Source organism: Labrus bergylta, chromosome 10 (genome assembly GCF_963930695.1).
Source record: "Labrus bergylta chromosome 10, fLabBer1.1, whole genome shotgun sequence".
Taxonomy (NCBI): Eukaryota; Metazoa; Chordata; class Actinopteri; order Labriformes; family Labridae; genus Labrus; species Labrus bergylta.
This window is the reverse complement of record NC_089204.1, coordinates 2,350,306-2,374,892: the sequence shown is the minus strand read 5'-3', so window position 1 is coordinate 2,374,892 and position 24,587 is coordinate 2,350,306. Positions and strand designations below refer to the sequence as shown.

Sequence of the window (24,587 nt, the reverse complement as noted above, 5' to 3'; positions counted from 1 at the left end):
ATGGAAGACGAATACTCCAGGACCATTCGTCTGGTAAAGCAGAGTAATTCATAATGATCTGTAACTTTTACTCTTAATTTCAATTATCCCACTAAATGTAAAACAATGTCTCCTTTTACGACCTCTTCTGTCATCTCTTCATCCAACGAAAGTTGTTTATCAGATGTGTGGCTCTTCCTGGTGTAACGGAGGAGTTGTGGACAGAGGAGAATGAGAGGGCTTTGGATCAATTCATTGTTGACGACACAATCACAACCATGGTGGTGTACCTGGACACTGACTCCAAGCTGTGGGTGGAATACTCCATACCTGTACAGGTAAAGCTTGACATTCAATCCTAAATTCTAAGAAAAACTGAGCACGTCCTTGCCTGATCCCATCAGAGAAAGCTTGATACTTCTCTTAAAAGCTGGAGTGCTCTCCTTTTCATCCTTCATGTGTTGTTTTATTTTGTTAAATTCTATAGTTTTATTTCATTTGCATACCCAACAAACCGTTAAAGCCCTGTACATTAACACGTATGTAAGTGATTAGACCTTGATTAGACCACTTCTCAGTAATATGTGCATTAGGACAGGTTTGTTTGACTGACAGCTCCAATACCCTGTTCATTTCTTAGAACCTGTTCGGGCAGTTATCATACTTGTTTGTGCTTAGAATTTATTGCGTCTTACATTTTCACCATGGCTACATCTATTTACGACCCATCCTGGTCTTTTAAGACATAGTCATTTAAAACACCTGTGGTTGTACAGAGGCTTTAAAATGTATTTTAAAATGGACAGGTGGTGGAGCAGCTGTGCTATTTTATCCGCAAACCAGGAGCCATTATCACAGCAGAGACATTTGATTCAGCTGTACAGTTTGGCATGCTTCGAGAAAACCCCATCCAAAGGCTGCTCCATGAAATGATCTGTTTGCATGCACCGCCAGTCGCCCTCTCAACCTACAGCCAGAAGAGCATCAAAGACAACTATGCCAACAACATGCACTGCTTCCTGGCCTGCCTCTCGGGTGGGTACCTCAGAGAAAAGGGAGAGCTACACAGGTTTCTTTTAACCATATATAGAAGTTCTACAAACTGTACAACTTTTGTGAGGGTGTTATCTTGGAGTGGTCTCCTCTTTGATATTTTTTTAAATGTAAGAACCCTTACTTTGTCCCGAATATCACAATGCTTCATCTCATACATATGGTTCCCTCTTTATCATACAAAGAGATACGCTTGTACAGTTTTTCAAGGCAGCAGAAATAAATTAACATCCTGGTTGAATTGAACAATACATTTCCATTGACCTTATTTGAAGCAAATTGTAGTTACACTTTCTGAAAGCAGTCAGTCTGAAGGACAAATTAGGTTTCGCAAATGTCTTTGCTGCTGAAAAAATCTTAAGAAAGTGACTTCAGTTTACAAGTAGTTAAGAAAACGTTCCTGTACAGAGGACAGATTATAGAATAGAACTCCATGATGCTGATTCACTCAGGGCAGTCTACAGAGGATGGCCATTATTTCTAAATATTACAGAACTGCATATATTTTAGTATTAATATTTTATATTATTTTATTTTTGTGCAGATGATGTGTATAAGAAGATGGGCAACACAGTGCTGTATATCCCAATAGAAGCCCTACAGTGCAGCCCTGAGGAGGCAAGAAAGGACAAGAAGCTGGTACAAAGAATGGAGAGTAAGCCTGAAAATATTTCTCCTTATCTGTTTCTGTGCATTGCATGATTAATATGAAAGTACAAGATGTAATGATGGCAGAGCTTTATTACAGCGCTGTCTGTTGATGTGATCTTTTTTCTCAATCTAAAAAAAGGTCACATCAACAGACCTTTGCTTCATTTATTCTTCAGTTTTAAATGTTCTTCTTCTTTGCCTTTTCCTCTATTCTTTTGACTAAGTTGTTAACCACGTTTTGTAGGTGTTGTGATCCACTGGACAGATCAGATCAAGGAGCTACTGAATGATCAAGAAGTAATGGAGATGGGGGACACATGTGGCCCACTGCAGGAGATAGCATTCTGGAAGAACCGCTCTGCCAAGCTTTTGGACATCAGCCTGCAGCTACAAAAGCCAAAGGTCAAACACATCCAGAAGATCCTGCAACTCTCAAAGTCTATCTATGAACATCGCTTCTTCAAACTGGCCAAGGAGATCCAGGTATTTACAGTCTTCCAAGTCTACAGTCTAAAACTGATTTATAACTCCAGTATGGTATAACTGAAGTGTAATATGATTGCCATGAAATATAATACAATATAATTAGACAAGATTAAATAACTTTACAGAGCATTTTTTGCAAAACTCTGTCGCTCTGTGTGACTAAATATGCAACTACCGTGATGGAGGAAAGGAAGTGTATGTAAAATACTCAAGGACTGCAGTGTTGCCCAATGGCTCCCGATGCAGAAAGTTGGAAAACATTGATATGAAAACTTGTGTTAACATAACTAAAGCATTTAATAAGAACTGTGATAAAAGTAGGCATAATGATAGTCATTCCTTTTTTATCTATCAATTTTGTGCATGTGTTTTCTCCAGGATTGCTCTTTACAGGCTAAATCAAACCTGACCTACCTGTCCATACTGAAGGAGCCCTTTGAAGAGTTTGCCAAGCTCAAGCCTAACCAAGTTACTCCTAAGCTGTGTCACATTGTCAGTCTCATTCGCATCATTTGGGTTAACTCCGACCACTACAACACTAATGAGAGGATCACTGGCCTCTTCCGCAAGGTACCTGCATTTTTCTACATCAAAGTGTTTACAACGTTTGTTTTTAACACCCTCTTTCTATTAATGACCATCCTTTGTCCATTTTTATGTGTTTTGCATCCAACACGGGCCATTTAAACAAACTGCACATACTGTAGGGCTCAACAGGTTAAAACAAATGAACAAGGATTTGCCTTCAGTCCATAATAAAACAAGTTAAAAGTGTTAAATAATTCTTCTACCACATACTGTATTTCAGTGACGCTCTTATTTTCTCTTGTATTATTATGCCAGCATGCCCATTCCCATACAGCAATGTGCTTCTGCTGTAAGTTTTTTTGATTGGGCTTTCAACAACCCCCTTTTCATAAGCAGCATGTTTCTTTATATTTTCATTGGACAGTTATTTTGTTTATGAGTTGTTATTGTGTTTGAAGCTGCAGCCTGATTCTTCAAATAATAATGCATATATGTACAGTATACAACCAATATATACCATATACGTAATGAGTCAGAGTGTCTTGTATTTGACATATTTTTGTTTTCTACTGTGTTGCAGATGAGTAATGAGGTCATCAGCCTGTGCTTTAAAAGCATCTCTCTGGACAGGATCTTTGAAGGCTTTGTATTATCCAGCAAAGAAAACCTTAATGACTGTATCCAGTGCTGCCTGTCCTGGAAGGAAGTTTACCAGAATGCATCAAATGTTCATACCAAGTAGGAGAAATCTCACCTGCCTATGGACTTAACACACTGTCATCTATGTCTACGTTTGGTTTCAAATCTCAAATCTATTTGCTTTATTTGGGTTTGGTGTAAAATTAAATTGCACATTAGCTAAGGCAAAGTTGTTGTTCTGAGTTGTCTGCATTTAAAGATTTAATTTTAGTTCAATTAAGGAGTTACCTCCTTATAGAAATAACTGATTAACTGCTACTACGAAGTAAGTTTAACTGTGCCCACCTCTGAATATACCCTTAAAGAGCAGTGATTTAGTTTGTGTTCAAGCTCATCTTATACTGTAAAAACTTTACAGTTTGTTCACAGTCTCTCTGTCCTCCTTCTGGTTATGCTGTCTTTTGTTTTTACATCAGGTGTTCCCCTAAAGGTTGGATGCTGGACCAAACCAGCATCTTTGTGGTGGTTGATGCTTTTGTTCAGAGGTTCAAAGACCTGCTTGAGGTAACCTTCACTCAATAACACAGAGACATTAAAGGTCACATATTATGCTCCTTATCAACGAGTTTAAATAAGTCTTGGAGAGGATGGACTTTTCTAATAAGTGGGGGGTTTGAAGACAGGCTAGAGGCACATATTAGGGTTAGAAAAGCATGGTAAAGTGTATCTTGCATAATATGCAACCTTAAACATACAATCACAACTCTGCATAATAAATCTATATTCATTCTGTTGAAATAGTTAGAATTAGGGAACACTCCTGTAAACAAATGTAGGCCAATGCATATTTTCCTTTCGATGAAGTACCTCTAGATGTGGTCTTTAAATCCTCATGCAAAAAACAACACCGAAAAGATTATCTTCAGGATTATCCTGCAGAATTTTAGGAACAAAATTGAGGCCACATTGTGCTCCATTGGGCTTTCAGTGGATAAACATGGATCTCATCCTGTCAAAGCTACTTCCTTTATCTTGAGTTTTCAACCATATTAAATGTAAACATGCTTCTTAATTAGTCTGCATTTCCTTCATTGCATATGCCAGATTTAGTTTCACAGTGCAGTCCACAATGAGTGTCTCTTCATTGAACATCTTTTCTAAGTTGTTGTGTCAAATGAAATGTTTTAGTGGTATTACTATGTTTCATCCTCCTTGTGATATAAACACTGTCCCAGTGTAAGATGTAACAGAAGGTGGCTGTCTTTTCCCTTTTTGTATCAACTTTGTTTTTGTACATAGTTTGTATCTTTTTTTCCTTTAGCTCCGTTGTAATTAAGTTGCCTCTTTGTGAATATCATCCTATTTAGATCAAGGAGATAAGACCTCAAGTATTTTGAGAATTACATACAGTATCTCAACTTTTTTTTTTGTGCCATTGCATTTTTTAGGTATGTGACTGCCAGCATCAGTTTGCCCGTTGGGAGGATGGTCAGCAGAGGCCCCTGCCATGCTTTAGTGGAGGACAAGGACCAGAGTTCACCCGGTCCCTCCTGGAGCTAGAAAGTATCTTCCACCGTGGCCTGCAGAACCTGCGCTCTGTCGTTAAGAGCATCTTTGATGTCGAGAACACCATTTGGTTCAGAGAATTCAACAAGTATGTGTGGCTCTTTAACCTGCCCTATTACAAAAAATACAAATATAAATGAAAGTACAGAGAACAATTCAAAAGTGTTTCTTTGTTTTTGTGACTGTAAAACACAAATTAGGCCAAAAGGGGCAGTCCAATTCCCTAAGCACCTTTATAAGGTAAAAAGATTCCCTACTTGAGATGGAGAGCTAATAGCTTCTTTGTGCTCTGGTGCTGTTTGCACTTTGATAGCTATTATAGCTACAGCTATTTTGAATACATTATGGGTAAATTGGCCCTTTTCTATGAAAATTACTTAACTACAAAAAACACAATTTTCATAAAAACCATTACTTGGCACAACTCGAATTAAAGGGAAATTATTAGCGCCTTTAGAGAGTTGGTGGCAATAAATAATGAAAGTTGTCTATGAATACAGTCCAAATATTTTATTGACTTTATGGTTCTTATAATGACCAAATAAAGGGCCGCCCCATCAGCAATGGATAGGCGGAGAGTTCCCCTCTCTCTGCCCCTTGCCCCAAATATTTGTTCTGCTGTTGTCAGAGGAGCTTATTGACATTAACATGTCTTTGTTATTAAGGCAATATATTCCCTTGAATATTTTCCAATTTGAATTATATCCCCCACCATAGCCACAGTTACACTTTTAAACTGTATCTTGAATGGTCAGCAGAGACATACAATCACAAAGCTGTAATTCTATTTTTTTATGATAAATTACCTAATGCCATTGTGCGGCATGTTGGTGTCCTTTAACATGTTTTTTTGGTTACACTATCAAACAAAACTCTAGTAATATATTCAATCATGGGACAGGACACGTTGTGTCTGGAATTTATTTTATTTGAATTTTGTTAGTGAAATGTTTTTTGGGTGCACTGTACATATTAATCTTTGCGTCTATATTTTTCACCTGCACAAAAATAAAGCCCTTCAAGAGTGTGCATTTGATTTTGTGCTTCTGCTCCACTGCTTCAGCGCGTGAATGTATCAGTTGCTCATAATGCAAGTGTTGTTGTATTTGATGTTAAATGTGTGTTTGTGTGTAGGTGTTTTTATGTATATAAATATATATTTTTTTGTTTGGAATCACAGGTTTCGTGCAGTAGTAAAGGATCTGGAAATGATGATGCAGAACCTGATCAGTTCCATTTTTAAAACAGTAAACACAGTGGAGGAAGGAGTTCGGCTTCTGGACATTTTTAGACCTATGTCTACTCGAGAGGTGACTCACTCACACACAGACAAGTGCTTACAAAGCCAATTTCTCAATTTTAATTTCTGATCCTAGCCCAGGGTGCTTTATTGCCTCTGCTCTTAAATTGATCTAAGTCTAAGAGCTAATCTTTTAGAATGCAGAGTAGTATAAGGGAATGTTCAAACTTTATTACCCCTTTATTTATTTCCTAATGAGACAGTAAATATGCTAAAACGTGGGAAGGAATGACATGCAATAAAGTGCAAGAGTTTTGATGTAATCAGCTCCTCTGCAGCAACAAATTCATAGTTTTGGCTTTTCCAGTGCAAAAATAATTTTCTTCACCATTTTATGCTTGGCATATAGTTTATCCTTTTTCCCGTATTGAGAGGTCTTTCAGAGTCCAGAGTGCTTAGTGTTGAATTCAATTCAAAGTAAATGGCATCATATCTTTTTTATTTAAATTTATCTCTGTACTTTTAATTTTCTTTCAAATCAGGCTATAAGGCGCACCACAGAAGAGAAGGTCGAAGAAGTGTACAATGTCTTCAACAAGGAGCTTAAAATGGTCAACAAGGAGTTGAACCAGAAGACAAGAGTTTGCCCTGACCATATACCTCCAATATCAGGACAGGCCCACTGGGTGAGGGCCCTCAGACATCGCCTAGACAAACCCATGGAGGTGAGTTCATTGATCTATTTAATTAACCTCTTTGTGCACAAGCAGTGTGAAATCAAAAACCTGTAACAAACTCTTTTCATATAAAGTGTCCAACTATTTAAATGTACACAAATATTAGACCCTTTTACATTTCCTGTTCAAGATGGAACTGATATCCATTATTAATGTAAATGTCATAAAATCATAATGGTTAAGTTGTTTCATTGCTGATCAGGAATCAAAGGTTGAAATAAACAGAGGTGAAATAAATATTGCACAAAGGTAAGCAATTTTGTGTTTGGTAGATTATTTCTTTGTTGTAACAATGCTTCTTGGCAACATTGGATATACAGGTTTTGATGGGTGCAAGAGGGCTGGGTATCCTTCAAAAATGTTCCATATGATACTGATTTTGATACCTTGACTTCGATACCGATTCCTAAACGATACTTTCTTCGATACCAATTTGATAAAAATCCATTTTAACAAAAAATTCAGCTCCATGTCATTTTAAAACATTCAAAGCAGTTTCATAATATGAGAATATAAACCATTTTACCACAATGTGGTTTAACTAAAGTTGTCTGTTTCAACACTGTCTGTTTTGATCTTGTTGACATTTTTCTAAACCTCACGATGCACACTGTAATCAAGCCTCTCAAAACACAACAACACACACGTGTGCCCCGTCTGGTTAAGCAGCCAATTACCATTACCATGGTTAATGATGTGGACCACCAAACTCCGTAGGTATCGAAATTTGGTATCGAATGACAAGCCATTTTTCAATACTCTGTCATATCGAAGCAATTTGATACCCAGCCCTAGTGCGCAACCCACATACTCAGCTCTGCTGCTCATCCCACAAATGCATGTTCCTCACAAATGTGGCACCATTTAAAGCCGAATAAACATGCTTTCCAACGGTATAAGATGTATTTCCAAGAAGCATTGTTGCAACAAAGAAATAATCTACAAAACACAAATGTCCTTACTTTTTGTGTGATTTTTTAGAAATGGTGTCACTGTAAACATCTGTGGATGGAACAATGTTGTGGGAATGTGTGAGTGTTGTGCCTCTTCAGCAATACCATACTGTAAGTCTATGTCACTAAAGCCCTATTCACACGGGACTAGTATTACCTGGGGACCTCATGTGATTTAGAAATGACCCCACCACGTCTGTGTTTCGTGTGGCGCATTCGCACGGGGGTAAGCGAGGTCTGTGTTTTAACTTGAATTTACTATTATATTTATATTATATTCTATTATATTTAATATTATACACCGGATATGATGTCAAGTGTTAACCTTTCCTGCTTCGGCACTCCGACCACAGCGGAGACTGATTGGTCTGCTTCAGTGCCGAAGTTGTAGCCGTCACTTTAAGTGGGGTGCATCAAGATGTAAACAGACATGGAGAGTCCGGCTTGTTACTTGAGGTGTAGGGCCGTTTATTATGCACACAGAGCTCAAACGGTATACACTTCAGATGCTGACTAGTTTCTCTGCTCTGATTCTACTCCGGTCCCCGACATCAGTAACATGCCTCTCACACACACCTGCCTCTCACACACACTCCCCTCGTTCTCTCTCTCTCCTCACTCGCACTGAGCCATTCACAGACATACACTACTAGTATAACACCAGGCTCTGTGTAATCTATGCGTAAAAGATAGAAAAATGTTCCATGCATGTAATCCATCTAATCATCTTTGGAGATTTCTCTCTTCTGATGGATTTGAGTTTGCTCTTTCTGTGAATGAGTCTCCATGCTGTGTAGCTAGATGAGCCTCCTGAATGTGCACTCAAAATGCTGTCAAAACTTTCATTTATAATTGCCAATGCAGCCTCCATAATTCTGGACCGGGAAAAGGCAGAAAAAAGGTGCGGAGAACACAAAAAACCTTAAAAAACCCCAAAACTACCCCAAATCACAGAGATGCCGATTCGCACGGGACTAATATTATCACATAACCTCTGTGTTTAGTGAAATATGTTAGGTAATTTGCAGTGGAATTCTTACTTTACAAATTACAGACATGGCAGATTCGCACGGGATGAAGATCACAGACGACCTCCGCATTAATTACAAATTACTAGAGGTCCCCAGGTAATACTAGTCCCGTGCGAATAGGACTTATGACACTAATATTACAATTCACTGTAAAAGTAAAAAGGCACAGTGTAAATTGGGCTGTTATGCATTATCTTCAATGAACCCCTGCTCTGAAGCTCTTCCTTGACTCATTTCATTTTGTCCCCTGTCTTTCCCCTTCAGTTGCTCCAAACGGCCCATTTTATGCATGAATCATATAGCTGCAAGCAGGTCATTTTCTCCAATGGCCAAATGGTGCAGGTTTTGGATGAGTTGGTGAGGAAGAATTTCAGTATGTGGAGCCAGAAGCTGGACGGTCAGTACATCAAGAGGCTTGAGCAGCCACTCATGGTGCGCTGCAAGGACAACACCGCCAAGTTGGACATCAATTTTGACAAGTGGGTTACACAAACAACACTTTCTCACATTCTCACAAGAGACACTGAGCATTTGCATCACAATAAACATTTCACTAATGTCTTCAATGGTTAACTGTCATTTGTTTATGATACCCAGACTTTGTGTAGCTCTCTGAATCTATGCTGACACAGTATGTATAGATACAAAAATATAAGACATTTTCAATACAACATACAATCATGTACAACCTAAGCAATTCAACACAAAGTATAAATATAATATACACAGTAGCATGAAAATTACATGTGCTCATTACTTATTACTTATTTCTCTTTTCTTTTGCAGTAATCTATTGAACATGTTTTCTGAGATCCAGTACTGGGATCGACTTAAGTTTGAAATCCCACAGAGTGTATCTGACATTTGTCAGGACAGGGAGGACTTCAGAGGCCTGAGAGAGGGAACACTGCTGTTGATCAGGGACTACAACAGGTTAAACACACACTCACAAACACTGACATTCAATTAACCTTGTGCGCACACATTTAGGCGTTTGCAATGGGGACATACGGTATGTTTACTATTGAAGAGTATTAATGATCATTTTTGTCACGCAATTGTTAGGGCAATTTTAACTGACAGAGGAAGAGAGAGAGGATGCCAATTATTTGCTTTTTCCAAAACATAAAAGACAAGACAACTTGATCTTTATAAGCTGTTTTCTTATACCAAGTAGTGTAAGAGCATCAGCATTGCGGTTCACAATCTATTTACCTGTGACACCTCAAAGCTTCATTCTGTGTCAGCCTCCTCACCAAAAGAGCAGTTTAAAGTATGAAACGGATTTGGATGAGAAGTAAGGCTTGTAATAAGCAGAATTAAATGTTTTGATTGTTTTAAGATGTATTGATGTATTGGAGGTGTTCAGACCAGAAGTTATACTGGGAAAATGCATTTTACTCTATACATTTTTATTATTTTTGTGGGAACCAGGACCTTTCTTAGAGATATTGAGTCTCTACAAAAAATATTGATTGTTATTAGGCCTATACTGTCAAAAATGTTAATAAAGCACTATAATTAAAGCTTCTCTTTAAATGTAAGAAACTGAATTCCATATTAAAACACACAAAAACACTCTTTTTGACTAAGTCAGAAGTCTAGAAGCTGAACATTTTGGTTGCTCCAGTTTTACTTATACAGTAATCTAAACACACTCATATTTACTATTTTGACCTGTCCTCATGTACCTATGTTTCCTATGTGTGTGTATCAGGATCATTGGAATGCTGTCTCCTGACGAGCATGGTCTGTTTCGGGAGAGGATTCGCTTCTTAGATAAGAAGATTCAGCCGGGGTTGTCAAGGCTCCTGTGGTTGTCAAAGGGAGCTTCAAACATCTTCATCCGAGAGTGTCTTGTACACATTGAAAAGGTTTTTACAGTTCACCACATACTGGTGAAGGCATGTGTACAGCTGTGTGTGTACTGAATTGACTTTTTCTGTGAAGGCAGTGGAGAAACCAAAAGTAAAGGGAGAGTATGTGGGGTTTATAGCCTCTATCTGGATGAAAATATGTGATTGTTAAAAGAACTTTAGTTTAGAACATTGCATGCATTTATATTAGTGTTTATTTATCAGAGAACTGGTCCAAGGTTACTGAAGGGCCTTCAACCGATCTTGAATCTATTCCTGGTCCAGTAAGAAACCTTCATCTCATTTCTCCTCAGGTCCGGGTCATAGTTAATGAATACAAAGTATCCAATCTATCAATTTCCAACCTCTGTCGCCAGATGAGTGAAGCACTACTGATTAAAGTCAATGGAAAGACTGTGTACAGGTAAGAACAGATATCTCTTAAGGACTATAAAACAGTAAATACACAAATTAAATAAACAACACTGTTTCCCACAGAATGAGAACTGTACATGCGCAGTGGAGTTAGTGTGTGTGTGTGTGTGTGTGTGTGTGTGTGTGTGTGGGGGGGGGGGGGGTAGGTTACATTTCAAGAAAAATATTAAAACAACAACATAAGAAGCTAAACTTTTTGAATGAGAGCTCACAACGCAATGTGTGTTAACAGGAGGGACATATCTGGGGATTTCTCTCTCTCTCTCTTTCTCTCGCACTTAAGTTTAAGATAGTGATTAAAGGAAGAATATACGATTTTTTTTCACAATTTCTACAATGGGTGTAACACCCGAGTCCCACTGTCTGTGATGCTTTCAGAGTATCTTCAGTTTGTTTACATCGCCTGGACGTTGGCTGACTCCTCCCCTCACGTATAAAAGTTGTTTAATTGAGGGACTAGAGAAAAGAAGAATAACATACTGTACTCACTGCTTAACTGTGTTTCTAGATCACGCTCATTTCAGGTAAATTTACATGCAGTGTGAAGATACCAGCATAATAAAGATCGCTAGCATTAGCATGCTAACACAACAATGCAGCGCGAGTTGTTTTGGTTTCATGCTGGTGCTCAAGGGCGACATCTGCTAGATCAAAAAGTTGCATATTCTTCCTTTAAATAGGCTATGGATAATGGAAATATACTTGCCTGGCTGTAATTATACATTATACATCTTCATATAGGAAACACTGCAACATAAAGCACTCTTTTATTACTACATACATTTTAAGCTGATTGTTAATGGCATCATGTTAAGTAATTCATTTTAATAGAGTGCAACATACAGTATACATTTTACCAGACAAGTGTTCCCGTAGTGCTAATAGCTAACAGAGGATCAGTAATCTTTTCCACTGTATGACATGTTCTTGAGCAATGGCCATTGTAAGCGTCCATACTGTATCTACTAGTTAACAAGTGAACAGCTCTGATTTTGTTTGTTGTTTGTATCCTGGGTGTTTTTTGTTGTTGCAATTTTCAGGAACCAGGAGTTTGAAGATGACCAGAAAGCTCACCAGAAAAGCCAACTCCAAATACTACGCTCAGCACACCAGGATATTGTTGATACCATGAACCGTATTCACAGCACCTTCTCTAATGATGGACCTGAGGTCTGTACTGTGTCTACCTGGCATACATTCAGTATTGGAAGCATTCCATCAGAAGTCTTTTTAAATGTAATATAAACTGACATAGTGATAAAGCTGTTATTTTAGAAGCACTTTGTGTGATAAACTGTAAGTGTGCAAGGTTGTGGCATAAACTTAAAGTTTGGCATGTTGTTTTTTTCAGGGTAAGGGGAATAATTGAGTTGTAAAGCACTCCTTGAAAAATGCTTGATTTTCAACATAATCGATTTTTACCTTGATTTGAGGGCATGCATATCCAAGGTAGCTAGCTTACATTGGTCAATTCTTATCAGGCAATGAGGAACAATTTATTTTTGTTACTTATAAAGCAGCATACCAGACCGTTTACTGCTTCTAGAAAATATAAAATATGGCTGTATAAAGAAGGCCCCATGCCTCATACTGACATGAGGCCCCAAGCTGTTGCCTGCCTTGCCTGTTGACAAGCAGCCCCTCTGGATAACTGCTAATATTTCACTCTTCAAAATTAGTAACTACCTTCTCACCTGCAACTGTAAAGTGGTCAGCAATTCAGTTCTTTTCCTGAAGATAAAATAAAATCAATCAAGAAAATGTATGAATAAAAAGCAAGATGTTGACCAAAACAAGTTGTTAAACTGGTTTTTGACATAAACTGTAAAACGATAGAACATTGAATTGAAATCTTCAAAATCAAACTTCCCGATCTACTGCTTGAAATGCAACAAAATTAAAATTTGTAAACTTTGGTGCTTTTTTGTGAAAGGTCCATGAACACTGGGTTCACTACACAGAAAAGGTAGACAACATGGTTGAGGAAGCCCTAAGGAGCAACATCAAGCAGTCCATGAAGAAGCTATCCAGGGCCATCAATGGAGACAGAAAGACATCGCCCAATCCGTTGTTCAAAGTCCTAGTGGTTCTGCACCAGACAGCCTCTGAATCTCCACCAATGGTAACAGCAATTACTCTTTCACCTATTCTGTCACAGGATTTTGAGTCATTATGGGGGCAGTAGTTGATCTGTAAGGACCTGGGACAAAGTGTCCAGTATGGACAAAGTGTGGAAATTGGGACTGGTAGCTGGAAAGGTGCCAGTTCATGTCATTTAGTACTGCAGGGTTGAGCCTTTAAGCAAGGCAACAAACCCAGAACTGCACAGGGTCTACTGCTCGCCAGTCCATGTGCAGTCCTCTCACTCTGACATCACTCCATTAATGCAGGCTTTTATGTTTGTAGCACGTGTCTGAAAAACTAATTTCCCCTAGTATTAATAAAGCACATTAAAAGCAAAATATAAACGTTTTCACAAAGTCACTGTTAACAGACCTGCATATAAGGCAAATGGAAACTTTATTCATTCCCCACACGAGAAAGTAAAATTGAACCTATTACTTTTATTTCTCTTACCATAAACTAGTGTTACCTACAGTGTACACACTTTCTGTATCACCTCTCCATCCTTTTATTTTGCTGCTTGTTGAATCAAGATCAAACAGTCAACTGTGTGTGGTGTTCTTGTGTCTCTCTTAATAGATTGAGTTCTCCCCGACACTAGGAAAACTTTCTCAACTAGTGAACATTTTGCCTCAGCTCATACACACAACCTCAGGATTCAAACGTCTGCCTGAACTTCTCTCTGGCAAGAAGTCACAGGGGAATCCCATATGTATCCACTTGGGTAAGAAATTTATTAATTTTTTCTCACATTTAATCTGCTTTTTGCTATCTTTTAAACGTACACTATGTACTATTTTATGACAATGTTTACATTCAAATATCTAAATTAATTAAAAATTTACTAAATTTATGTAAATAAATGTTATATATTTATTTGTTCAGTACTTACATCACCTCAAATATTTCCAACAGTTACCAAAGCTAGAGAAATCAATCATTTTTAAGTTGTAATGGGACATGTCTTGTCAAGGCGGCAGCCATGATGAGCTGCCATAATAGACAGAATGTTTATCGTTGTCATGGAAACACTGGATGTTACGTCAATGACCGCTTGTAAGGAAGCGGGAATAGCTACTGAAAGCTGCCGTACTGTTGCTGTATGTGCTGTTGTGATGAAAACGTCATTTAAAATTATACTTGGATACATCGTCTGTAAACATATTCTCTTCCTCAAGTCGGTTTCGCCCGTCTGGGGGAGTAGCAGAGAGAACTCCCATGATTCCCTGCTAGCCTAGACGTCATGTTTTGTTATTGTAGTATTGATTGAGTTTGATATTCTATCTTTAACTTTGTATCTTTTATAAGTTTGTTCTCATGGAACACTTTTCCATTTCTTGTATCAAAGGAAGTGTCCTCACGTATCACATGTACATTTGACCTGTTTTTATTGTATCTCTGATGTATGAATTAGACCCTTGTACATTACATAATAACACACTGTGGTTACTACATACAGTAGCCATATGTGACCAAGTGGTTCACTCCATGCTTCCACACTGGTCCTCTTTGTTCAGAACAAGACGAGGAGATTCAGAAGATTCAGGCAGCTGTTTCCACGGGGATGACGGCTAATGCGAGCCACCTGCAAGCCTATCTGAAGACCTGGGACAAATACAGGGACATCTGGCAAACCAACAAGGACTCTGTTATACAACGCTACCAGAGACAAAACCCTGGAGTCTCTGCTTTTGATGCAGATATACAAAGGTACTGTGCAAATAAAACTCTATTTGATAAAAATCATGTTTCGCGAAACCTGATTTAGTCTTTTTATAATTTTTATTGCCAAAGAGCAAAGAAGAATGTCTGAAGAATAGGATAGGACCAAATCAAGCTAACTTCTGCCACCGTAGCAGTGGTTCTCAACTGGTTGGTCAGGACCCAAAAGTGGTTCTTGGAGCTGTTTTCAGTTGGTCGCAAATTTGTAGCTGGAAAAAAAGTAGTCCATGAAGGGCTTTTAAAAACTGCATTTTTGTTCTGTCCAATTGTTCTTTCACATGTTTTGTTCTGTCTAATTGTTCTTTCACATGTTTTGTTCTGTCTAATTGTTCTTTCACATGTTTTGTTCTGTCTAATTGTTCTTTCACATGTTTGTTCCGTCTAAGGTCCAAACATTTTCCATTTTTTCGCATTACATTAATCTTATTTAAAAAACAACAGAATTTTGGGTTGTGTTTTATCATTAAGGAGTTGGTGGTGAGACTATACCAGTTGAGGACCACTGTGCTAGAGTCAGTTACCTTCTATTTTCATTAACCATGGCAGCTTATTTGATCGTTCCTTTATTGTAACCAGCAGCGACTTGGATTAAGACATCCATGCACCATTACCTACATTGTGATTGTATCCATTTCCCAAGTGACCTTTATTGTCAGTAGGTAGTCTTTAATACATGTTTCCGATTATTTAGCATGCTGACATCTCTTTTATGTTTCCATTCTCTTGTTCAACCTCAGATACACAGAAGAGGCCAACAGTGTTGAACAGGAAAAGACAGTATTGGCAATCCGGTTCATCACGCTGGACTGTTCACCACTCAAGTCGTCCTTGATGCAGCACTGCAGTGAGTGGCAAACCAAGTTCACTCAGCTGCTCAGCCACATGGCAAGCACTCGCCTTAAAGATCTTCATGACTCTTTGCAAGACAATGCCAACAGGTGGGGAGTTAATGAAAATATTTCATTTTGTGGGGTATTTTGTGTCTTGTTCATTTGAAGCAAACGGAGAGAAGGATAGGTCTAAAAAAAAGCTAGGGCTCAAACTCTGTATCAATATCTATCAAAAACAACATGAGTTTATTTTAGTAATAATTACAAGTAAGTAATTACTTGTTTGTTTTATACTCTGGTTTATTTTATTATTTTTATTTTATCTTCTTGTCTTTTAAGTAAATGGTAAATGGACTTGAGCTTATATAGGGCTTTTCTAGTCTTCTGACTACTCAAAGCGCTTTTACACTGCAGGTCACACCTACCCAGTCACACACTACTACTAACATAGTGATCACTACCACTGATGGTAGTACGAACGGGAAACAAAAAAAGAGAAATGTTGAATAATTGAACATTTTAGATCATGCTGTGCTTAACGTTGTGTGACTTTTTATTGTTTGTGTGTTTCTAGGCTCACACAACCACCCCAAACACTGGCTGAGCTTGGGGAGAGCCTGAAGCTCTTAGAGACTCTTAAGAGCAATTTGCCGAAAACAGAGGCTCAGATTCCTCTTATCCATGATCAGTTTGCTATTCTGGACAAATATGAGGTCCCTGTGGAACTGCTTGTAAGTACCTTGCTCATCAACAAACAAATATACAGTAGAAAGTTTTTGTCAAATAATTACAATGATCGCAATACATTCCTGACCATGAGAAAGTTTCCTTTAAGGAGATGAAACCTATCACCATTGGCATGATTTCTACCCTTAGTTAAAATAAATGATCGAAGTGAACTTGAATTTAAATCATTGAAATCTAAACAGGATTTGCAATTCTCTTTTTCTTTCCACCCTGTAAAATGTGCACAAGTCTGAAGAAAGGAAAAAGCACTTAAATAATAACCTTAAGGGTACTCTGAATAAATGACCTAATGATGGTCCTATGAAACCAAATCATATTGGCTTATTCAATTTGACTTTATGGAAAAAACATTTTAAAATAAAAATTCAAAATATTCAACATCCATTAGAAATAAACTGACTCAACATAAAAAAAAATAAAAAAAATCAGAAAATTATCATATTCTTCATAAACACCTCTAACAGCATTTAAGGAACTGGATGAGTGTACACTTCCTAACAATCAGAGTGGTTCACTCTCTGAAATAAAGAAATAAAAAGAATGCAAATAAAGAATAGATTGTAATGAACACATTGTACACAAAGTAATGATTATTTAATTATCCAATTGCTCTCTGGTTTCCAAAGCTAAACACAGTTTTAAAGTAAAATTAAATGCATATTGAAGTAAATATTCTCAGAACACAAAGTGAAAAGACTCTCAAAATGGTTTTGAAGATTAAGGCAGTGACTAATTGCCTTCATTAACCTCATCATATATGTTGAAAGATACCCCAGAAAAGTAAGAATGCATTTTTCCATCATCATATTAATGAAATATGGAAACAAAAATCTGTCAGAAGAAGGACAAACCAGTGCCCAGAGTGATGCCCTAAAACAGCAAAATAAGAAAAATAGAAATAACTGGCAGAAGGCTGGGTGTCTTTAGATAAGTACTCCTCAACATACTCTTAGACAGTATTTCCTCTGTAAATATCCCCTGAGTAATAGGGCTGGGAATCTTTGGGTGTGTCACGATTCGATTCGATTTAGATGAAATCTCCTCCATTCATCTGAGACTGGCTGAACTTCTTGTCATTCTACTGAGTTAAAGAGCTAGCTTTAGCACTTAGCAGGGAGTGACTGATTAGCCCCAAATAATAATAATAATAATAATACAGAAAAAAATTACTGGTAAATCAAAAAAAAAGATAGATTTTTGGAAGTTATGAATTGATTTTACATTTTAGAAGAGAAGAATCTCATTTTTACATGAATTGATATTTTTGCCCACCTCTACTGATTCATGACTCCCGCTGTCTGTGATGTTGTCTGACCCGTATCTACACTGTGTTTACATGGATGGGACGGCCGGCCGGCTCATCCCCTCGTGTATTAAAGTTGTTTAATTGAGGGACTAGAGAAAAGAAGAATAACATACTGTACTCACTGCTTAACTGTGTTTCTAGCTGTGTACGTCGCTTTGGATAAAAGCGTCTGCTAAGTGAATTGTAGATCACACTCATTTCAGGTAAATTTACATGCAGTGTGCAGATATGAGCATAATAAAGATTGCTACCATTAGCATGCTACAACAACAATGCAGCTCAAGACAAGGACAATTTTGTATGCCGCTTGCGCTTTAGGCTTAGTGCTTAGTGCTAAGTGTTTTATTATGGTGCGTTCCAATTTGATCACTCCTTTGTGAAATCGCGAGGGGAGCTGGAGGTGTGTCGCTGGAGGAGAGTGGAGGATTAAGTGTGGAGGAGGTGTCGCTAAACCGCAGTTTGTTTTGGTTCCATGCTGGTGCTCAAGGGCGACATCTATGTCAAAAAGTGGCATATTCCTCCTTTAAAAGAGATCATTTCACTACAATTATTTTTTTCAAGTCAATCCTATTTATTCTGCCTCATTCAGACATAATCAGAACTCTGATTTCTCTGGGGTCCTTCATGTTCAGACAATTCCTTCTGCACATTATAACTGTCCTGTCTCTTGGATGACCCACAGGTGCAGAATATGCGAGAGGTGCTGAATGGAGAGTGGGTGTGGTTCCAGCGGGTTTTGATTGAGAGTGATATCACGCTGCAAAAGCACAAGGAGAAGTTTAAGAACGGCCTCATCCTCTCCTCTGAGGAGTTAAAGAAGAAAGTCCAGACAATGGTGCAGGAGTTCCAGAGCACAGGTCTCGCTCTCTCTGTTTAAGATACACTCCTTTAAATGATCATTAAGGGTTCAATACCCATGGTTAATCATTTTCTTCACCTCCTTTCTTGAATTTTGTAGTCCCCCTTTCATTTTCTTCACCTCCTTTTTTTGAATTTTGTAGTATCCCCTTTCAGTTACTCTCTCTGTGTTTTCTGTCCCTCCTCATCGCTCACTGATCTATTCCTCTAAAACCAATGGCTTTTATTTGATTTTTTTCCTCCCCTGAATATTTCCTATCCAGCTGCTTCCTTACACCAAATAGTTAGACATATCTTATAACTTCTGTCCTGCCGTATCAGCATCCTTCATTCCTTTTTCCTTCTCTCTGACTCACCTTTTATTCTACTTCCTATCTTCTTCCCTCTTGGTGTTTGTATCTTTCCTCCCTTCTTTTCCCTTTTTTTGTCCTCTCATTAGTTTTTAAGTGAGGTCTCTCAATATTAGAAAATATGTCTGTATTATTCCTGACCACTAAGATACAGTAGATCTTTTACAATATGTTTTTGTGCTTTTGTTTGTTGACATATGATTGTGTGTGATGTGATGTTTTTGTGATTGTATGATTGTAGTGTGTTTGTTTCTCCATCTATTTTTTGCATGAACACATCCAGGTCCGTTTGACAGCGTGCTAAGCACTAAGATGGCCTTAACTCAAATAGCTGAGCATCACAGTGAACTGGAGGCTCTGAAACAGGAAGAGACCACCATCCTTCATGGGCTGGGCGTTTTTAAGATAGACCAGTCTCCCAACAAAGGCATCCTCACACTGGAAAAGGTCTGACACAGCACTATGCCTATAAGGTTCTTTTAAACTAAATTGTTGAAAACTGACAGGATACATGAGAACGGTAAAAGGTGTAACAAGGGTTACTAGCTGCTGTGGCTTTTACATTAATCTTTATATAACTAGATGCATCTAAGTATTTGTGCACGTCTGCATATTTTGTACAGGACATAGAGCACCTGCAGCAGGTCTGGGAGATAACAAGGGAATGGAATGTCATGTGGAACAACTGGAAGGTTGGTCAGTTTGCTACGCTGCGGACAGAAAGCATGGAGAACATAGCACAGGACATGTTCAAAAAAGTCAATAAGCTGCAAAGAGAACTAAAGGTCAGTTTTACCACACACGCTGTTTAAGTTCTCATACACACAGATATTGCCTACAATAGTATATAAACAGTGCTAAATGTGTGCTCTTCTTTTGAATGCACACAATTATTGTTGTATCTTAACAGTTTGATCAATTTCAGTTTTGTATCAAAAAATGCAAGCTCTTTTAAAATTACACATACACACATTTCACATTCATTATACAAAACTGTGAGGATGTGTTTATGTCTGTTTGCAGGATAAAGAGTGGGATATAGTTAATGTCTCAAAGAGCAAGATTGAGCAGTTCAAGAGGATCATGCCTCTCATCGCCGATCTGAGGAACCCAGCCATGAGAGACAGGTACTGACTTAAACCAAAGTATTTGTATGCATTTATTAAAATAAATAATCATTTAACAATTGTAATTTCTGAATGTTTTAAATGTATAATTTATAGAATGTTATGACTATGTTTACATTCAAATATCTAAATTCATTAAAAATTGACTAAACCTATGTTTTATTTTGTTTTTTGTTGAGTACACCTCAAATATTTCCAACTTTACATCAAAGCCAGAGAAATCCGTCATTTTATAATTGTAACAGTATGTGTCTTGTCGCGGCCACCCGCCATGATGAGCCACCATGACAGACACAAAATGTTTATCGTTGCCGTGGAAACACCATATGTTACGTCAAAGACCGCTGCATAAGGAAGCGTGAGCTGCTACTGAAAGCTGCCGCACTGTTATATGTTACTGCTGTATGTGCTGCTGTGATAAAAACGTCATGTAGATTATATTTGGGATACATCGTTGGTAATCATATTCTGTTTCTCAATCGGTTTTGCCCGTTCATATTGAATACGGTCGACACTGTGTGTTTAAGACTATTGTCTTGCAATAATTAACCACCTATTAGGCAAGACAGGAACATGGAATTCTTGTTTCCTCATTTCTCATCATTTTCTTTTGTAGCCAAGCAAGACCTGTAACACAGTGTTTCAAATGTCAGGTACATTTCACATATACCTGTTAGTCACTGCTTGAGGAGGTTTAAAATGAGTCTTCCTGTAAATGAAAGGAGGAAAGTATAGAGATACAGTATACACTCATTCTACTTTGTTTCCTTCATTACACCCTTCTTTCTTTCCAAAGCACCAGACATGGTTTTTTTTTCAGTCGCCGTGCTGAAGTTGTTCAAATGTTGGTGTTACTGCTGCTGATCTATCGGCTGCTTATGTCATACAAAGTGTTTTTGTATAGTGTTGTCAGCCATGTTTGTTAATTACTAACAGCCGAAAGTATCCTGGTACCTGCTAGAATTTACCCCAACTTTTTATTTGTCAGGTGACCTATCGGCTAAACCTGAGATCAAGTTGACCATAATTTCAATGTAACCTTTCAGGCACTGGAAACAGATATGCGAAGAGCTGCAGTGCACTTTTGACCAGAACAGCGCTGAATTTACCCTGGAGAAGATGATCTCTCTGGGCCTGGACAAGTATGCAGAAAAGATCTGTGAGATCTCCGGAGCTGCAAGCAAGGAACTCTCCATAGAGCAGGTCTGATCCCTTCCTGTGCTTCAGACTGATACTAAGTGGGAATATTGTATTAGCGTGAGAATGTGGTGTGAGTGTGTGAATGTCACATGTAGTGTAAAGGACTAGAAAAACATACTAATCCATGTCCACTTATTTTTAAAAAGTTCTGTCTTTGATGTATAAAAACAATATTCATGGCCCTGTGATGTCAATAAGATATTCAAATAGTGTTGTCTAATTTTCTATCTGTTTGTGTCTCATATCAGGGTCTGGATGACATTATTAAGACTTGGAAGGATACATTGCTCGACATAGCACCTTACAAACATGAAGGCCACTACCGGCTGAGGTGAGAGGCAAGCCATGAAGGCTTGGGTAGGGGTAAAGGTTATAAATATAAGCATGTTTTAATTCACTCCTAAATTTAGAGCCACTGAGGGGCTACATCGACGGGCTAATTTAGCTTGCCGGCTTCGCTCCTCAGCGTAAGATTGCGAAATAAGACAGTCCAATATCTTCTCATTTTAAGGAATATTTATTTGTCATTCCATCGTTGTCTTCATTAATGTCATATGTGCAATGTTCAAAAAAGAATCCATACATTTCCATTCAGATTCACTCTGTTAACTCATAGCGTGGCGTACAGCGACGTCTCCGTCTAGCAGCACCTGACACCCCAGTGAAAGCTTCTACCTATATAGAGTATCACCTTAACCTAAAGGCAACACCTGCTGGAACAATTTGTGTTTTGCACTTCCTAAACTTGGCTCCTACAGATGGTCATAGATGTATTTCTTAATTATGTCTTTTAGCCCATACAGTTCAAATGGCCATCTTGTAAAGTTTTTTATAAAACATATGGTCTGCCTTTCAAAAAGACTTCCTGCAGTATGTCAGATCATTTTGTAGCATGTTTTGGACATGCAAAAAGGGGTGAATAACTTTACTATAGCTAACGGAAGCTCACCACACATTAGTTAACTAGACTACTCTTTCCTAGAACTAAATGAGAGCTCACTCCCTACCAACCTGCTAGTCTACTCTTTCCTAGTGGAAGGAGCTATGTAAAATTACTCCTCTAACACCCTTTGGAGGTACAGATGAACAAGTTATAATCACAGCCCCAGGATCATCTGCCTAACATTCATTTCTAGAATAATTAGATTCAGGATAACCCCTGGTATAGGACTCTAGATTACCCCCCGGAGAGGGACTAACTGAACTCCCCTCACTAGGATGTTAGGTGTGTATGAAGTGTGTAATGTAAATCAGTAAGACAAGTGTGCCGTGGTGTGACTGCTCAAAACTTACCTTCCGAGGTACACATGGTCCTTAAGGGAGACTCCGGTCTTTTGTGGTGTAAATGATTTCAGTCAGAAAATGATTTAAAAAAGTTTCCGAAAATTTATTTAAAAAACTTCAAATGATAATACGAATGCAAATACAAAAGAGTAAAAGTAAAAATATAAAAAGAAAAGGAAAACAAAACTCAAAGACCAAAGTCTAAACCTGTGAGTATAGACACTTAAGGTTTTAAAAGATCTTGGCTCAGAGACTAAGTCCCAAAATGGGATTTCAAAAGTCAGAGTGGCGTGGATTCGTTTTGCAAAGCAAAAAGGAACCTCGATCAGATTTTCTACAGGGTTTTTATAGCCAAAAAGTCTCTCTTTTTTCAAGATCCTGTAACACCTCAACAATGCACGTTTGCAGAAACGTGATGCATACACAGGTCATGCTAAGTTCAGGACATAGGTAATACCAAGTTCATATGTGGTTTCAGCTCGCAGACCGTGAACCGAGCAGATACTCAGAAGCGCTGATCCTTTTCTGATCCTCAGAAACGCTATACGCCTACGAGCTCCTATGTGGTTTTGCTCCAATATATGGCACATGAACTCCTATGTGGTTTTGCTTCAATGTATGGCACACTCATCTTGACCTCACAGGTGCATAGACACTACGAGTATGTGTGAGTTTAACAGGAAATGTTGAAAGCAGAAAAAGGTTATGACTTTATGATCTATGTATTAAATGATGAAAGAATTAAATGATAATAAAAGGAAAAAATAAAAACAAATTCAACAATTGCATAACTCTTTCTGATCTTTCAACAATTTAGGGAAGGCTGCTGTCAACAACAGTTTGAAACGAAATAAACACAATTAAATTAAATAGAGAGGGGGAATAAGACAATTGTAAGATTGTAATTTACCAAAGATAGAAAGAAAAGATGATTGAAAATCTGTCAGACGTGTACCAACACTTTCAAACGTTTAATGCTGCTGCTCAAGGGCGACATCTACTGGATCAAAAAGTTGCACATTCTTCCTTTAACAGTGAGCTTTACCTTTTTAAAGTTTAACCTTTGAAATGCATTTTTAGAAATCAACAGCAGGCATGTTCAATTCTCTGCTCTGTCTCCTCTAGAGGAACTGAAGAGGTTTTCCAGGCCCTGGAGGACAATCAGGTTATTCTGTCAACAATGAAGGCTTCTCGCTTTGTCAAGGCCTTTGAGCGGGAGGTGGACTGCTGGGAACGGCAACTATCACAGATACTGGAAGTCATAGAGATGATCCTCGTTGTACAACGTCAATGGATTTATCTGGAGGTTCAGGAAAATGATTGTAGTAAAAGATTTGTATTTATACACAGTCATCTTTATTTCACCATCAATAGGAAATACAAAATTGTTAAAATGAAAACAAACAAGAACGAAAAAGAATATTAAAGTCTGCCAGAGACAACAAAAGTATTACAAAATAAAAGAAAGAAACATACAGTATGGGTTAGAAATTCTCCTTTATTTCTCATATTAACATAGTTACACCAAAATGGTAAATGCTACAACAGGACCACAGATACATATTTTATATTTGTGTTAAATAACTCAATAATATGTCGAGAAACAAATATATGGTCAGAAGTTGGCAATTGTTTGGGGTTTTGAAGAGAGGGGGGAAAGATGTGCAGCTGTGACTGCAACTGAAAAACATTTTTTAAATGAACTTTTTTAGAACCAGATATTTTTAGTAGATTTTCTATTGAGGAGAATTAAGAAAGACTGTTAAGGGCATTATTAAGTCTTGAGAAAATAGTGAATTTTAATGACATGCATTCTACTGTAGAAAGTTGTTATTCACAATCAAATCTCAATTTCCATTTTCCACTTTTCATGTATTTTTTTCTA

General features: G+C 37.9%; 1 protein-coding gene across 1 annotated transcript in view; it reads left to right on the top strand.

Annotated features, from left to right (window-relative positions):
- Positions 1–24,587, top strand: part of LOC109994473 (dynein, axonemal, heavy chain 2) — a 66,711-nt gene continuing 42,124 nt past the window's right edge. Inside the window, exons 1-28 of the mRNA XM_029280052.2 lie at positions 1–33; positions 153–317; positions 786–1,014; positions 1,577–1,687; positions 1,928–2,166; positions 2,548–2,739; positions 3,278–3,435; positions 3,813–3,900; positions 4,785–4,990; positions 6,083–6,212; positions 6,685–6,867; positions 9,128–9,342; positions 9,650–9,796; positions 10,581–10,737; positions 11,034–11,143; positions 12,195–12,324; positions 13,088–13,276; positions 13,858–14,002; positions 14,796–14,988; positions 15,738–15,938; positions 16,405–16,561; positions 18,566–18,740; positions 19,375–19,538; positions 19,715–19,876; positions 20,115–20,218; positions 21,265–21,421; positions 21,667–21,749; positions 23,828–24,008. Of these exons, the coding sequence (XP_029135885.2) occupies positions 1–33; positions 153–317; positions 786–1,014; positions 1,577–1,687; positions 1,928–2,166; positions 2,548–2,739; positions 3,278–3,435; positions 3,813–3,900; positions 4,785–4,990; positions 6,083–6,212; positions 6,685–6,867; positions 9,128–9,342; positions 9,650–9,796; positions 10,581–10,737; positions 11,034–11,143; positions 12,195–12,324; positions 13,088–13,276; positions 13,858–14,002; positions 14,796–14,988; positions 15,738–15,938; positions 16,405–16,561; positions 18,566–18,740; positions 19,375–19,538; positions 19,715–19,876; positions 20,115–20,218; positions 21,265–21,421; positions 21,667–21,749; positions 23,828–24,008 (4,404 nt within the window). The remainder of the gene's footprint in view (positions 34–152; positions 318–785; positions 1,015–1,576; positions 1,688–1,927; positions 2,167–2,547; positions 2,740–3,277; positions 3,436–3,812; positions 3,901–4,784; positions 4,991–6,082; positions 6,213–6,684; positions 6,868–9,127; positions 9,343–9,649; positions 9,797–10,580; positions 10,738–11,033; positions 11,144–12,194; positions 12,325–13,087; positions 13,277–13,857; positions 14,003–14,795; positions 14,989–15,737; positions 15,939–16,404; positions 16,562–18,565; positions 18,741–19,374; positions 19,539–19,714; positions 19,877–20,114; positions 20,219–21,264; positions 21,422–21,666; positions 21,750–23,827; positions 24,009–24,587) is intronic.